Source organism: Mobula birostris, chromosome 16 (genome assembly GCF_030028105.1).
Source record: "Mobula birostris isolate sMobBir1 chromosome 16, sMobBir1.hap1, whole genome shotgun sequence".
In the NCBI taxonomy this organism is placed as follows: Eukaryota; Metazoa; Chordata; class Chondrichthyes; order Myliobatiformes; family Myliobatidae; genus Mobula; species Mobula birostris.
Window position 1 is genome coordinate 30,526,907 of NC_092385.1, and position 17,768 is coordinate 30,544,674.

General features: G+C 39.7%; 1 protein-coding gene across 1 annotated transcript in view; it reads left to right on the forward strand.

The window, feature by feature from the left end:
* The window catches only part of atxn7 (ataxin 7), a 145,703-nt gene that overhangs the window by 406 nt on the left and 127,529 nt on the right, over positions 1-17,768 (forward strand). Inside the window, exon 2 of the mRNA XM_072280510.1 lies at positions 17-85. Within this exon, the coding sequence (XP_072136611.1) occupies positions 17-85 (69 nt within the window). The remainder of the gene's footprint in view (positions 1-16; positions 86-17,768) is intronic.

Genomic DNA, 17,768 nt, shown 5'->3' on the forward strand with positions numbered 1-17,768 from the left:
TCCAATTGTTACACAGGCACCGAATTGGAAGAAACTTTTAAGGAGTGCGGGAAAAACCGTGAGGTCATGCGGCTGAGTAGGGAAGGTGAGCGTTGGCTTCAAACTTTGCTGTTTTTGCCCCTGCATGGCTGGCTGTCTGTTGTATAGGCTCTTTACCGCACACTGGCGGGCTGACGACTCTGCTTAGCAAGCACTGGCCACTAGACTAACAGGGGGGCCTGTTCCATGGATGCATTCTACTCTTGGTTTCCCCCAAATACTTCTGGGGCAAGGTTGAGCAAATTTTTAAAAAAATCTCCCAGAGTTCCTGTTTCTCCCACCTAGATAACGATTTCCTAGTCTTGTATTTTTTTTTGAAAAGTTGCTTTCCTTGATCTACGTTTTTAGGGTTCAATTGCTATCTTGTTTGTCAGGTAACGAGGGAGTGGTTCCAGATAGTATTTTGGAGCAATTGGAACTTGAAATCAGTGAAAAAAAAGAATCACTGTAATTGAACATTCTGTTGTGTTTTGGTGATTCTACAGAAGCTGATTACAATTAATCTTTTTCAAGAGATTAAGGTTAGCTACTCTTGGTTTCATTTATGTCAAATGCAAATGAGTAATACACTTACTCATTTGGTCCCCAGTTTATTTTGTTATGCTGCTGGGGTAATCAACCCATTTTAGATGCCAGATACACAAAAGTTACTAAATTAAGTTTATCATTTGTAAATTGTACAGTTAAATACACTTATAATTCTGCATATTATTTGGGTAAAAATCTGCTTAACTGTTGGTAGCTAGGAATGAACACTTGGGTATACCTGTGGCTTGATTGTCACTTTGTATGCTCTTTCTTAAAATATTACATAGTTTAGGAATTTTCAGTGTGTATATGGGTTGTGGATAAAGTAGTGAGGTTGAATTTAGATTCAGCCATTTTACGTATTGAAGGGAATGAAATTGATAAAGATTCACAAGCTTCAGTTCTTTGCTTCTGGAGCTATTTCTTCTAAAATTCAATTGAAATGTACTGTAGACTTGAGGTTCTTGTTGCTCTTCAGCCACATTTATACTTAACACGTTCTACATTTGAGAGGTTTTAATTTGTCCAACCCAATAGGAGATTTCTTTGCGATCTTTAAAAGTTTCCAACAAGATTAATTTGACCCTTATTTTAAACTCTAAGAATTGGATTGGGGTATGTAACTCTGTAATTTTGCACTAATTTGACATTTTGTAAGAGGCCATGGAGACAGCGCACAACTGCATTAAGTTTACTTTTGAGTTGGGATTAAAATTCTCTCAGGGTTGACTCGTGTGCAGTCTTGTAGCTATTGTAAGTGAAATTATTAGTAGACAATTTTGCATGGATGTGAGGTGCCACTAGCAACACTGATTTAGGAGGTGGTTTATCCATTTATATCAGGTGAATGTCCACAGTAAGGGCAGCAGTTAATGCACATCCTTAATTGATTTTGACAAAGTCATGTCAAACTGATAGCTTAACCTATTGTAGCCTTTGTACCTTCACTGTATCTACATTACAATCGGATAAAGGTTTACAGAATGTTGAAAGAACAGTAATGAAGAATGGCAAACCATTTGCAAGTTAGGACAGAGTACGGCCTGGAGGGAAATATTGTGCTCTGCCTGCTGTCCACTGCTCTTTAAATGGTAAAGGTCATGGGTTTGGGAAGTGACAAAATTCTAATTTCAACAGTGGTTTTAGACAGTCTCTGCCTTGTTCTTTCTGGGATTTTGACTTCCAATCAATACCAGTATTTGGTTTCATTCACAGCTTTCAGGTTGCTTTATCATGATCCATGAATACTAAACTTATTCAGTTCTCACATGTTTAGGGGAAAGAAATAACATCCAGAAATAGCTGTAAATTGGAAATGAATCAAGGGGTAGGTATGGAAGTGATGGATTAAAATCATCAGACAAGTGATAATAGGCAATGTTGTCACCTCGCACAGCCAACAAGTCTCTAGGTCTTGTTAGATTTCATCCTATGGTTCTAAATGAGATGCAATAATTGGAGCAGAAAAATGTCAACAAATGAAAATTAAACATGAAAATGGTGTAAGACTTTAGCCTATGAGATAGCATGGACAGAGCAATGGTCATTATTTTTGATCAGCAACTTTCATAAGAACTTGACAAGTCCACAACTTGTGAGGTGCTAAATCTTATTTGAGTGTAGATAAGAATACAAAATGAGGTTGCAATTTGATGAGCCTTGATCTCTTTTCCAAACGTCCAACTTTTAGAGACATTGAGGTAGAATGTTGACTTTTAGTTTTCACTAGGTGGATCCCAGCTGAGTTCTTAAAAGCATTTTAATTTTTTTGTTTGAGATAATGATTGGTTAGGTTGAGTTTTTCAAACTTCCTTTCATACTGAGAAGATTCTATTAAATTGGAAAAGAGCAAATGTGACTTTTAAAAAGGGAGAGAGGTAGAAGATAGGAAACTAAAAGCCATAAACACAAGTTATTCTGCAGATGCTGAGCATTCAAAGTAACACATACAGAATGCTGGATGAACTCACTAAGTCAGGCTGCATCTATGGAAGTAAGCAAAAATCAGAATAAGAAGTTGGGGGTGTGGACAAGAGGGAAGGAGTACCAACTCAAAGGTGATGGGTGAAGCCAGGTGGGTGAGGGAGGGGGCAATGATGAGGTAAGAAGCTGGAAGGTGATGGGTGATAAAGGGCTGGAGAAGAAGGTATAAGAAAGAAAGAGTGGATCATGGGAGAAAAGTAAGGAGGAGGGACACCAGGGGTAAGGACAAGAGAAGAGGTAAGAGGGGAGCCAGAGTGGGGAATGGAAGAAGAGGAAAGGAGAGGAGGAAAATTACTGGAAGCTAGAGAAACTAGTGTTCATAGCGTTAGGGAGGAGGCTACCCAGACGGAGTATGAGGTATTGCTCTTCCAACCTGAGGATGGCCTCATTGTTGCAGTAGAGGAGGCTGTGGACGGATGTATATGGGAATGGGGACTGGAATTAAAATGGTTGGCACTGGGAAATCCTCCTTGCAGCTGGAACAAAGGTGCTCAGCAAAGCCAGCCCTGCCACCCCCCCCCCCCCCCAATTTATATTGGGTCTCACCAATGTAGAGGAGGAGGACTTGGGCGCTGAATGGAGGTGAGGGAAGATTTGAATAGGCAGGTGTTACTCTTCCACTTACAGGATAAGTGCCAGGGGGAGATCAGTGGGTAGGAATGAATGGACAAGAGAATCATGGAAGGGATGATCCCTGCAGAAGCAGAATGGGGGAGGATGGTGCAGGTAAAGATGTGTTTGGTGGTAGAATCCTGTTGAAGGTGGCAGAAATTGTGGAGAGTGATGTGTTGGATGTGGAGACTCATGAGGTGATAGGTGAGGATGTGAGGAACTTTATCCCTGCTAAGGTGGCATGAAGATGGGGATGAAGGTGGATATCTGGGAAATGGAGATGTGGTTGAGGGCAGCATCGATGGTGGGGGAAAGGAAACCCCATTCTTTGAAGAAGGGGAACATCTGTGATGTTCAGGAAAGGAAAACCTCATCCTAGGAACAGATGTGGTGGAGATGAGGAACTAAAAGCCAGTTAGGTTAATAGCCTTAGAGGGAACATGTTAGAAAATATACTTAAGATGTTATATTAAAGAAATAAAAAATGATCCTGTAGGTGTACTAAGATTGCTAGATGGCATTTGATAAGATTGCATCAAAAGTTATTGAAAAAGAGTATAAGCTTATGATGTAGACAGCAACAATGATGTGGATAGAAAATTAGCTGGCTAACAGGAAATGGATTAGATGAGCTTGTTTGATAGGCAAAGTATAGCAAGTCACAGGATCAGTGTCGGGATCTCAAGTTTTTACAATTTGTTTAATGACGTGGATTAATGCACCGAAGATACAGTTGCTAGATTTGCAGATGACACAAAGATAGGTCAAAAAGTAAGTAATAGAGAGGATATTGACACTACAGAGGATTTTGTGTAGATTTTGTAAATGGGCAGAAATGGCAAATGGAGTATATTGTGGGAAAATGTGAATTGTCCATTAGACTAGAAATTAAAAAAAATCTAGGTAGTGATTGCAAAAGGAACGAGGTGTCCCTTAGTGAATGAATTACAAAAACTAGCAACTATAGCAAGAAATTAAGAATGCTAACAATGTTATTATTTATTGCAGTGGAATTGTATATAGAAATAGGAAGGTTAAATAGGGCATTGGTGAAACCAATTCTAGAGCACTATATACAGTATTAATGTCTTACTGTAAGGAAGGGTGTTCTGTGTAGAAGCAATCTGGGGAAGATTTGCAAGACTAATAGCTGGAATGGACACGTTGACGTATGAGGAAAGTTTGGACAGGCTAGGCTATTACCTGATGGTATTTAGTAGAATGAACAGGATGCAATGGAAGCAAAATCCTGAGGGGTGTCTTGAAAGGTTGGATGCATAGAGGATGATTCCTCCTGTGAAAGGACCTGGAATTGGTTGGTATCAGTTTTAAAATGGCGGATCATTTGTTTAAGATGGTCAAGCAGCAGAGAAATGGGCGCCGTGGCTCATTGTGTTCATCCCAACCAGCTGTACCTATCCTATCTGACACATTTGCATTGTAACTTTTTCTCCCTTGGTGATTCAGGTTCTTGTTCTTGTCTAGATTATAAAATATTTTGATGTCCTTGCTTACACATCGGTGAGGCAATGCATTCCGGATTCCAACTAGCCTCTTGGGAGAAAAAAATACTTTCATCCTAAATCTATGTCTTCCAGTCAACTGCACCTTTGCTGTGGGGGGGGGGGGGGGGGGGGGAGAGTTTCTTGCCATCTGGCCTATGTGCGTCTCTCTGAATTTTGTGTATTTTGCCCCCCTACTGCAACCCCTCTTCACCTCCCCCCCACAAACCAAGTCTCCTTTACTTTTCAGAAAACAACCCCAATGAATCTAATTTCTCTTCAGAACCAAAATGCTCCATCCTAGGCAATATCTGGTGTATTTCATCTGCATCCTCCTCCGGTGCAATTGTATCATTGCTATCGCGTGGTGATCAGAATTGTACAGTTCACTCCAGTTGTGGCCTACTGTTTTATTATGCTGTGCCATAAATTTCCTGCTCTTGTATTCTGTGCCTCAGCTAAAGATGACACAGACTGCTTATGACTTTGGCATCTCATCTACTTGTGCTGCCATATTATGCAATGTTGGACATTTACTCTGATAGTCTATACTTCCTAGGTCCTTGTCGTTCATTGTGTAGTTCCTCCCATTTATCAACCAAAATGCATTGCCATACAATTTTCTAATCATATCTCCTCCATTCATATTGTTAATATTTATAGCAGTAAGAGTTCAGTAGTGATCCATTGGTCACAGGGCTTCAGTCAACAGCCCTCTACCATCACCCTTCACCTTTTTTTCAAGCTAATTTTGAATCCAATTTGTATTGGATCCCATGAATGGTAATGATTTGGACAGTATCTTATGTGGGATCATGTCAAAGGCCTTACTGAAATCAACAATGTAAAATGTATTTTACTACAAAAATATTCAGTTATATTGCTCAGATTGTCGCTTCAATGTGTCTCCAGTGCTGCTGCGAGTAAGTTTTTTCATTGCATGTACCTGTGCATTTGACAGTAAACTCAACATTGTCAGAATCTCCTTTTAACAAAGTTGTGCTGGCTATTTCACCTATACAAGTGTAAATTAATCCTCTCCCTCAGAATCTTTTTCCCTTGCCTTGACTCTTCCTGCAATCCTTTGAAATGAGGTACAACTTACTTTTGGTGGAGGTTAGTCTCTGGAAATCTTGCTTGGGGATATGGGAATGGATCATTTTTGAAGCTGAGATTGCTTTGTGATAAGTAAGGAAGTTAGAGGTTATCATGGGAAAATGGAAATACCAGATTACAGCCAAATGAACCACTATTTTAGTAAATGACGAAGCAGACTGGAGTGACCTGCGTCTGTTTCTAATTTGTATGTTTGACAACGCTGGTGTGGCCTAATCAACTTCTGACACTTTTCATTGCTGAAACCAGGAAAGCTGTTGGCTAGTTAAGTACGTTCTGTATTGTGTGCTCAAATTTCACGATACATGCATGCTTTATGTGGGTAAGAAGACTATGAAGGCTGAATTTCTTTTTGAAAAAGAAACAGAAAATAGGACTGGATGTTGGCTGTTTGATCCTTTTGAATCTTGCCATCACCTTCTGGTCAGAACTTGGCTGACCAGATATCTGATAGAAAATTTAATAGGTTCACTATTCCTGAGTGAAGGAATTTCTAGTACTTCATTTGCAAAACTTACTGCACTATCCAGAGGCTGATTTCTTGTTCTACTTGCACCTACACTCCTGCCCCTTCCAAGAAAAAGCCAGGGGAGTAATCATTCTTCATCTAATCTATCAAGTTTAATTAGAACTTTGGAGTTTAGAAGAATGAAATATGATCTCATCAGAAAGTTCCTGGTTATAGGTCTGATAGGCTCTTTTGACTGTACGATCATCCTACAATTCAGTGTTGTGGATCTTCACTAAATTCTTTCTATGATAAATATATCCTTTATACTTCTATAACTATGGAGCCTTGGGTCCCACACCACCAGGTTCAAGAAAAGTTATTATCCTTCAGCCTGAAGCAGCATGGATAACTTCACTCATCTGAGCACTAAACTGATTTCACAACCAATGGACTCACTTTGAAGGACTCAACAGCTCATGTTCTCAATATTATTCAGCAGGCCAGGCAGCATCTCTAGGAAGAGGTGCAGTCGACGTTTCAGGCTGAGACCCTTCGTCAGGAATCTGATGAAGGGTCTCGGCCTGAAACGTCGACTGTACCTCTTCCTAGAGATGCTGCCTGGCCTGCTGCGTTCACCAGCAACTTTGATGTGTGTTGCTTGAATTTCCAGCATCTGCAGAATTCCTGTTGTTTGCGTTCTCAATATTATTTATTGTTTTCGTATTACACAGTTTGACCCCTTTGCACATTGGATTGTTTGGCTGTCTTTGTGTAGTTTTTCATTGGTTCCATTGTATTTATTTGTATCTACTATGAGCACCCACAAGGTAAATGAATCTCAGGATAGTTTTGGTGACATGCGTACTTTGATAATAAAGTTACTATGAACTTTGATCCATTGCTTTGGAAACAAACCATCCAGTGCTTGAAGCTTGGTGTTGCCAAGGTTTTGTAGATTTGTAGAAAGAAATCTTCACTCCTATGTATGAAATTCTTTTGGTGAAGGGGCAACATAGTATTTAGCACAATTGCTTGCTCGTACCTGCATGTTTGTCTTCAATGAGGAAGTACAAGAATGCACACATCCCTGTCTATCCTAACTGAAGTACAGCTACCCTTTCTGCTTTTCCTACCAAAGTGGATAACTTCGCAATTACCCATTTAATTACACGCTGTTTGTTTAGCCCATTAACGGATGGAAGATTTCAGAGGTTGACTTTTTTTAATATAGAGAGACTCTTGGGCAGATGGATGAAAGAAATACTAGTGTTCGTATGGGCTTTGTAGGTGGGAAGGGTTAGGTTGATTGTGGGTAATAATGCTGCACTGCCCTATGTTCTAACTCAACTTGACATTCTTACGATTTGCAATTTCACCCAGAGTGCATAGTCATTAAACACAGTAAACTTTAATTGAATTCTGATTGGGAATTTTATTTTTGGAAGTTTTCTGGATTCCCTTTGTATTCCTTGTTAGTGGATGTTGCAGAAAAACTGGCAAAAGAAGTATAGACTTGAATGTGATTTAGACAACATTTAGTTTGTTACCTTCCTTGCTATGATACTGTTACTGTTCACAGCCATTCTTTGTGATTACCTTCTGCTATTGATACCATGTCCTGATAGAAGGACATGCATTTAGTGTCTTTTAGATCATTCTAATGGATTTTAAAACTTTCAAAAGTTATGAAGTCTTGGCAATATATTGGCAGAAGTGAAAAGGCTGCATTTATTTTATCAGTAAGAAAGGATTATCTGTTTCTATCAGACAAAACCAAGCATGTCTATATACGCTGACCTTTTAACAACAGGTAGAAGAATGGAAAAAAGACATATTTACTAATTTATTTGTCAGCTTGGTTGTGCAATGTATTGATCACTAACTGAATCATAGAAGTTTACCCTTCAGCTCATCATGGCTGAGGAGTTAACTGTCCAAATATCGTTTTCTGTCTTTTGCTTTGTGGTGGACATGTGCGTCATATCCAAAGTCACTTGATGTTTCTGTCTGAGCTGGCTTTCTTGAGGTAGTGAACTTCAGAATCTACCGTACCACCTCAGGTTTATAAAACAGTATTCCTTATCTGTTTCTGATCCCTTTACCAATGACCTGGGGATGCCCTCTGATATCAGGCTCCTCTGTCAAGGGAAATTAACCTTCCTATCCAGGATTGCATCGCTTTGGCTCTTATGTTCTAAGTAAAACTACTAACTGTGACTAAAATTCTTCAATCCTGACTTTATTATAAGTTTCCTCCAGAAATCTCTTGTGTAATCACATCCTTCCTCAAATGTCAGACTAGAACTGTCCAGCTATGACCCAAGAAGTGTTATTACCTGTTCTAACATAACCTTAATCTTTTCTGATTTAGCTAATAAAGGAAAATACCTTGTATATTTGTGTACCTTGTATATTTCAGTCTATTTACATTCAAGGTATGTGGAAATCCATTCCAAGATCCCTCTGTTCCTTGATCGTTCCTAGTCACTATCCTATCACTTTCCTGACTCATTTAAAGAAAATTTGCGCTTTTCCCACTTATTGCATGTCACCTTTGCACTTCAGTTTGTCACCTTTCCATCTATATCTTACTAGTCCACTGATTGGTTTTGCACCTAACCCATTGCTGTTGTTAATTTTCACAACATCTGCTGACTTTTCAGTGGTGGTTTCTACCTAAGAACCTAAGAAATAGGAGCAGGAGTACGCCATCTGGCCCATCAAGCCTGCTCCGCCATTCAACAAGATCATGGCTGATCTTGCCATGGACTCATCTCCATCTACCTGCCTTTTCCCCTTAGCCCTTAATTCCTCTACTATGCAAAAATCTATCCAATCTTGTATTAAATATATTTACTGAGGTAGCCTCCACTGCCTCATTGGGCAGAGAATTCCACAAATTCACCACTTTTTGGGAAAAGTAACTTCTCCTCATCTCTGTTTTAAATTTACTAGAACTAGGCTACGTCCCTTAGTTCTAGTCTTACACACCAGTGGAAACAACTTTTTTCCCTTTATCTTTCAAATGTTTCATAATTTTATGTTTCTATAAGATCTCTCATCCTTCTGAATTCCAGCATGTATAGTCCCAGGCGACTCAATCTCTCCTCAGTCTTAACAAGGGTCAGACTATGAGGACATCTCTGGAATCAACCCGGTGAACCTCCTCTGCGTCACCTCTAAAGCTAGTATATCCTTCCTCAAGTAAGGAGGCCAGAACTCCAGATGGAGCCGCACCAGTACCCTGTACAGCTGCAGCATAACCTCCCTGCTCTAAATTCAATCCCTCTAGCAATGAAGGCCAACATTCCATTTGCCTTCTTGATAGCTTGTTGCACTTGCAAATCAACCTTTTGTGATTCATGCACAAGCACTCCCAAGTCCTTCTGCACCGCAGTGGTTGCAATCTTTTACCATTTAAATAATAATATGATCTTCTGTTTTACCTTCCAAAGTGGATGACCTCGCATTTACCTTTTTATTAACAATTGATTCAGGGTATGTCCATATTATGCCGGATAATTTTGAAAACTAAGCTTTTTCTCTTCGTTTTGACCTTCTGTCCACATTGAAATGGCGTTTTCACCCCTCGAAAGTGGAGATTTTCAGAAACGGTCTCCAGAGTGAATAATTCTGAAAATGCCGAATATCCGTTGTAGTGTGCATGGGATAAACGGAGAGATTTTAAAACGCTGTCATGACAACACCACAACAACAATGCTTTTTCTGTTTCTGCTTCTGCTTGGTACTGCGCAAGCACTGCCGTACGGCTGTTATAACGCGCAGTCGGTGTGAACGGCGTGAGAGTTAAATTGTAAAGGGAGCTTTTTTGACTATTTAAAAACGCTGTCATGATGTGCCTGAACAGATGGCCGCAGCGTTACATTGCGTTGTTTTCTTGAACGCAACCCCCCACATAACCTAACAATTTCAGAACAGATGCCAATGAGACTGAAGCCAGGAGAGTTAGAAATGTACTCACCAAATACTTTGACCCATAGCTTACTGAATAAATAAGTATACTCACTTTGCCCTGTTCTCTGTCCTTGTATGAAGGTGGTTTACCTATTTATGCAAGTACTTCTCTGACAATAGTCATAGTCATACTTTATTGATCCCGGGGGAAATTGGTTTTCATTACAGTTGCTCCATAAATAATAAGTAGTATTAGAACCATAAATAGTTAAATAGTAATATGTAAATTATGCCAGGAAATTATGAAATAAGTCCAGGACCAGCCTATTAGCTCAGGATGTCTGACCCTCCAAGGGAGGAGTTGTGAAGTTTGATGGCCACAGGCAGGAATGACTTCCTATGACGCTCAGTGCTGCATCTTGGTGGAATGAGTCTCTGGCTGAATGTACTCCTGTGCCCACCCAGTACATTATGTAGTGGATGGGAGACATTGACCAAGATGGCATGCAACTTAGACAGCATCCTTAGACAACTTAGATGTGTAACAGCCTAATGTAACATTGTATGGAAATACAAGATAACACTGATGCAGACATATTTTATACTTTTAACAAGGTGCTTTATTAATGTAACAGAGTTAGTCAGTTTTTCAGTGTTCGTCATCAGCCGGGTCATACTGTCCGTGAACTCCCTTTTGGTTGCGTCCATACGCTCCAGTATTTGTTTTTTTTTAGTTTTAAGTCCTCCTGCGCGAGAGCCAAGAGCAATTCCTTTGAAGTTTTTCTACTCTGTAACTGGACAAACGCGCACTAAGTATACCGTTTCCTCTTCGCTTGTTTTCTGTGTGTCCTAAGTGTGCCCAGTAGGAGGAGATTCGCCCAAATATCCGCCTAATGTGGATGGAGATATTTTGAAAAACGCTTTGTGGATGCCTGTCGTTTTTACTCGAAACTGGCGTTTTCAAAATTATCTGGCGTAGTGTAGACGTAGCTTCAGACTACTGCCAGTCATCCTGAGGATTCAGCTATATGGACAGTGAAAAATCTGTTGGCTCTCTATTTTTTTTCTTTGCATGGAGCAAGTTTTGTAACCCATGTCATTTTCCCATCAATATTATGTTTTTTATTTAATTGAAGGACCTATCGTGTGTGATCCTGTCAAGAATACACATCAATTAGGACAAGTGTGCTCTTCATCTTTTCTTTTAATGCAGATGTTAGAAATCTGAACTAAATGGTGGAAACATTTGGCTGGGCAGACAGCATCTGTGGAAAGAGAGATACTTGTCATTTCAAGTCAAAGATTCCATGCTGAATGTTCTTGATTGATCTGTGCATTTCCGAAAGATATCGAGATTTTCATTTACAATTATTTTCCTATCACTGGTGTTCAGCAGTTGTCTATAGTTCCTCCTTTTTTTAAAAAAAATTGCAATATTAATAATTGTTTTGGGGGTGGTACCATGCCTGCCACCAGAATGTGCAATTCTGTTCTTTCCCTTGATTTCCTTACGAGCCTCTTGTCTACTTCATTTAGACTGTGCAGTTTATGTGCTGGAAATAACTTGGAAAATGTGTAGCTTGGGTGGTTGGTGGTTGCACTGAATTGTTCTCCCATCTTGGCAATCCATTTGTAAATGTTTTATCACTATACAAAGAGACATTAGTGCACTGTTCACTTGTGTTGTGTTCTTTGAATGCTTGTCTTTATACACTTATCAACTAGTTGATTGGTCGTCAACTTTCCAAAGCTGTTAACCTTTTAGTAATTTCTTTCTTGTTATGTTTAACTCATTCAATAATTCACACCTTGCTTATATGCAAAGACAGACATTAAGGCCATATTATTGATGATTACTGAAGGGAAAAAAGTTGTGGTTGCTCAAGATAATGGAATGTTTTGGAGAACACTCATACTATCATGACGTGTCTACAGCTTAGCTAGATTGTTATTTTTTGAAATGTACGTGAATGAGGGGCAATCTCATAAAGTGTTAACAATTATGGGGATATAGATAAGGTGTAGGGTAGCAGTCTTTTACTTAGTGGAGGGGAATCAAAGCTAGAGGACAGTGGTTTAGGATGATGGGATAGATATGAAAATGATTTGAGGGCAACTTTTTCATGCAGAGAACGAGTATATCGAATGAGCTGCCAACGGAAGTGGTTGAGGCATGAACCTAATAAAGCCACTGAGTGTATATATACTGGGAGATTCTTATCTATCACTATAATGAGAATGTTGAAATTTTACCATATGGTTGGCCCTTACAGTGAGTGGGGGGTATTTATTCAGGTGATCCTCCAATATTCTACATGAACAAATTGAGTGAGTTTGTAAGGTATTACAGTATTGCACCTCAGTAAAGTTAGTGTAGTAATTACAAATATGTAATCAGCCAATCATGTGGCAGCAACTCAATGCATAAAAACATGCAGACATGGTCAAGAGGTTCAGTTGTTCAGATCAACTATCAGAATAGGGAAGGAATGTGATCTAAGTAACATTGGGCATGGGTTAATGCCAGATGGGGTAGTTTGAGTATCTCAGAAGTGGCTGATCTCTTGGGATTTTGATGCAAAACAATCTCTGGGGTTTACAGAGAATGGTGCAAAAAAACAAAAAAAAAACATCCAGTTAGTGGCAGTGCTGTGGGTGAAAATGCTTTGTTAATGAGAGAGATCAGAGGAGTCTGGCTGGACTGGTTCAAGCTGACAGGAAGGTGAAAGTAACTCAACCACACATTCGACAGGGGTGTGCAGAAAAGCATCTCTGAACACACCATGTCAAATCTTGAAGTGGATGGACTACAGCAGCAGAAGACCACAAAAATCAGTTAGTTGTCACTTTGTTAGGTACAGGAGGTAATTAATAAAGTAGCCACTGAGTGTATACACAGTGTGAGATTCCTATCCATCGCTATATAAAAAAATTAGTTCTTCTCGTATGTAATTCCTCCTGGTGCAATAGGATCCTCAATTTCCTCATTTGCAGACCTTTGGATTGGCAACAACATCTCCTCCATGATCTCCATCAGCACAGGTAATGCTTAGGCCCTGCTGTACTTGCTTTATACTTATGACTGTGTGGCTAAGTACAGCTCCACTGCCATATTCAAGTTTGTTGTAGGTCAAATCAAAGGTGGTGATAAATTAGTGTAAAGGATCAGGCTGAGCGGTGCAGTAACAACAGCCTTTCATTCAATGTCAGTAAGACCAAGGAGCCGATTATTGACTTCAGGAGAAGGAAACCAGAGTTCCATGAGCCAGTCCTTATCAGAAGATCAGCAACTTTAAATTCTTCGGTGTTATTGTTTTGGAGGATCTGTCCCAGGCCCAGTACATAAGTATAATTATAAAGAAAGTACAGCAGCATCTGTACTTCCTTAGGAATTTACAGAGACATCGAAAACACTGAAATATCTCTATTGATGTGTGATGGAGAGTATATTAGCTGGCTGCATTACAGCCTGGTATAGAAACACCAATGCCTTTGAACGGAAAATCCTAGAAAAAGTAGTGGCCCAGTTTGGAGGAATGCAGCATCCATTATCAGGGACCCCACTTCCCAAGACGTACTCTCTTCTTGCTGATGCAGTCAGGAACAATGTGTAGGAGCCTCAGGACTCACACCACCAGGTTCAGGCAAGGTGGCCTCCTTGACCCATATGGCTCTTGTCCTACTCTGGAAACTTTTTGGAAAGATGTTTTTAATATTATTTCAAAGGTTTTGAATAGTGATATTTCTCCCCATCCTATTACTGCTATCTTTGGATTACCTAAAACTTCTAGTAATTTATCCCCCTCAGCGCGTAGAATGATTGCATTTCTTACTTTGGCGAAAAGGTGTATTTTACAACATTGGAAGGAGATTAATGCCCCAACTATGTTTTTCTGGTTCTCTCAAATGATTCTGTGTCTAAATTTGGAAAAAAATCAGAAGTAATCTTTATGATACTTCAGTTAAATTTGATCAGACCTGGAGATCTTTTATCCAATATTTTCATTTAATGTAACTTTTTTTTCTCTCTGATCATATACATACTCCCTTCATGGATTTTATCTGCTATTAATGGAGGCCGGGTTTGAGGACGTGATTGGTTATTCTGGTTAAGTTTACTATTTACCTAGCTAGCCCATTGCTTTGCTTTGTAGCTTAGTGGCACGGTAGTTTTTTTTTGTTTTTTTTTGCTTCGGGGTTTTTTTCTCTTTACCGTTATATGGAAAACTAGTATACAATTATATTACATTGTTATTTTTTAACTAACCTATGTTTTCATTCTTTTTTTTTGTATTAATATTTCTTGTATATCTATATCGTAACAATGTATTGGTTGCTACATGTTTTCCCCTGTGTGTACTAATTTAATAAAAAGATTTAAAAAGAAAGAAAGTTTTGTTTTCCTTGCTGCTTTCACTTGTAAGGGAGATAAATTTAGATGAGTTTTTCAAGAGTAATTGTTACCAGTGCTGGGGTCCAGGATGTCTTGACAGATGTTGCAAAAGATTCTCAAGAGGGTGGGTGAGCATCCAGAAGTCGTGGTGCACATTTGCACCAATGACGTAGGTAGAAAGGGGGAAGAGGTCTTGTATAGTGAGTATAGGGACTTGGGGAAGAGGCTGAAGAGTAGGACCACCCATGGTAATAATCTCTGGATTACTCTTAGTACCACGTGCTAATCAGGGCAGGAATAGGATAATGGCACAGATGAATGAGTGGCTGAGGAAGTGGTGCAGGGGACAGGGTTTCAGACTTCTGGATCTTTGTGATCTCTTCTAGGGGAAGGTATGACCTGTCCAAAAGGGACGGGCTACACCTAAACCCAAGGGAGGCCAGTATCCTTGTGGGCATGTTTGTAAAAGCTGTTGGGAAAGTTTTAAACTAAATTGGCAGGGGAATGGGAGCCAAGGATGATAGAGCTGAGGATGGGGTGATTGGTATCTTAGTCTCACTGCATACTGCAACTAGCTGTCAAGAAGGACAGGGACAGTCAGTGGGATGAGTTGCAGAGTAATGTGGAAACAAAATTAAAAAGGGTGGTGAATACAGGACTGAAGGTGTTATATTTGAATGCACACAGTATATGGAAAAAGGTAGATGATCTTGCAGCACAGTTAGAGATTGGTAGGTATGACGTCATGGGCATCATTGAGTTGTGGCTGAAAGAAGATCATAGTTGGGAGCTTAATATCAAAAGACACATATTCTATTAAAAGGACAGGCAGGTAGGCAGAGGAGTGGGGTAGCTGTGTTAGTAAAAAAATGAAATCAAATCCTTAGAAAGAGGTGACATTGGATTGGAAGATATCGAATCCTTGTGGATAGAATTAAGAAACGGTAGGGGTAAAAAGACCCTGGTGAGGTTTACATACAGGGTCCCGAATAGTAGCCAGAATGTGACATAAAAATTTCAATGGGAAACAGAAAAGGCACATAATAATATGGAGGTAGATTGGGAAAATCAGGTTGGTGCAGGATCCCAAGTGAGGGAACTGGTAGAATGCCATCGAGATTTTTTCTCTTTTTTTTTTTTTTTTTTAGACCAGTTTGTGGTTGAGCCCACTAGGAGAAAAGCATTCTGGTTTGGGTGTTGTGTAATGAAACAGATTTTATTAGGGAGCTTAAAGTAAATTAACCCTTAGGAGGCAGTGATCATATAATCGAATTCACCCTGCAGTTTGAGAGGGAGAAGATAAAGTCAGATGAGTCAGTATTACAGTGGAGTAAGGGAATTATAGAGGCATGAGAGAGGAGCTGGCCAAAATTGATTGGAAGGGGACACTATCGGGGATGATTGCATAATAGCATTGCAATGGCTGGAGTTTCTGGGGGAAATTGGGAAGGCACAGGATAGTTACATCCCAAAGATGAAGCATTCTAAAGGGAGGATTAGGCAACTGTGGCTGACAAGGAACGTTGAAAACAGCATGAAAGGAAAAAAGAGTAGAGGGATGCCCATTTAGAACAGAGATGAGAAGAATTTCTTTAGCCAGAAGGTGGTGAATCTATGGAAATCATTGCTACAGATGGTTGTGGAGGCCGCATCATGAGCATATGTGAAGAGGCGTTTGGTGGGTTCTTGGTTAGTCAGGGCGTCAAAGGTTATGGGGAGAAGGCAGGATACAGATAATAAATCAGCTGCGATGGAATGGCAGAGCAGACTTGATGGGCTGAGTGACAGAATTCTGCTCCTATGTCTCATGGACCTTTCAATAGATGTTGACTTCCCTTTGATTCTACCTTAATTTCTTTTCACTTGTGCTGCTTGCTCTCATACTATAAATTTGTTGTTCATCCCTCATTGTTGCCTGATGTGAGTGATATGTTAGGTTATTCCAGAGGGTAGTTTCATAGGCCAGTGTCTATGGAATTTGATCTGGAGTTATATGGGTATAGAGGACACATTTTCTTTCTGGAGGCTGTTAGCTTTTCTTTAAAACAAAACATCTTGTTTTAAATTAAGAATCCAAATAGTTACTTTTTTGGCCTTCTGGCCAACCATACGAGTCCTTGAGTGAAGGATAGGTTGTATAATCTAATTTTTGTGCTTAAAGTAGTTGCACAATTTTTTGAAACTCCTGGAACTATGTATCCTTAGTTAAGTACAATGGAAAATAGATTTATTCTATCAGAAAAATAAATTTACTGTTTTTACTCACTACTGCATGCTTCCAATTTGATCATTCTTCATCTGAAACAAAAATAATTGAAACAGATTTTAAAAAGTCACAATGTTTGTTTGTGTATGTGTATAGCCCACTCCCTATCCTGTAAAACCTCTAATGGCCACTCAGCTTGTTGGCCTAATGGAAGATGCTGGTTGGCTGATGAGAACAAATTGGAGATGCAGTTTCAGAATCGGGTTTAATATGTCTTGAAATTTGTTGACTAGGCTGCAATAGCGCAATGCAATACATAATAGAGGGGAAAAAACTAAATTACAGATATATTAAATAAGTAGTGCAAAAATAGAAATTAAAGAAAAGTAGTGAGGTAGTGCTCAGGTGTTCAGTGTGCATTCAGAAATCGGATGGCAGAGGGGAAGAAGCTGTTCCTGAATCACTGAGTGTGTCCGTTCATTTCTGTACCTCCTTCCTGATGGGAGCAATGAGGACAAGGCACTACCTGGGTGATGTGGATCCTTAATCATGGATGGCACCATTTTGAGGCATCGCTCCTTGAAGATGTCCTGGATATTATAAATGCTAGTGTTCATAATGGGCTGACTAAATTTACAATTCTCTGCAGCTTGCTTGCTTACTTTGATCTGGTGCAGAAGCCCCCCACATTCCATGTACCAGACAGTGATGCAGCCAGTTAGAATGCTGTCCGTGGTACATCTGCAGAAATTTTCAAGTGTCTTAGGTGGCATACTAAATCTCCGCAAACCCCCAATGAAATATAGTCAGTCATGCATTCTTTGTAGCAGTTTTGTTGGGTCCAGGTTAGATCCTCAAATATTAACAGCCAGGAATTTGAAATTTCTCACTTTCCAATTCCGATCCCTGTGAGTACTGGTGTGTGTTTCCACATCTTATCCTTTCTGAAGTCCACAATCAGTTTTTTCGGTCTTACTGATACTGAGTGCAAGGTTGTTGCTACAACATCGCTCAACTAGCTGA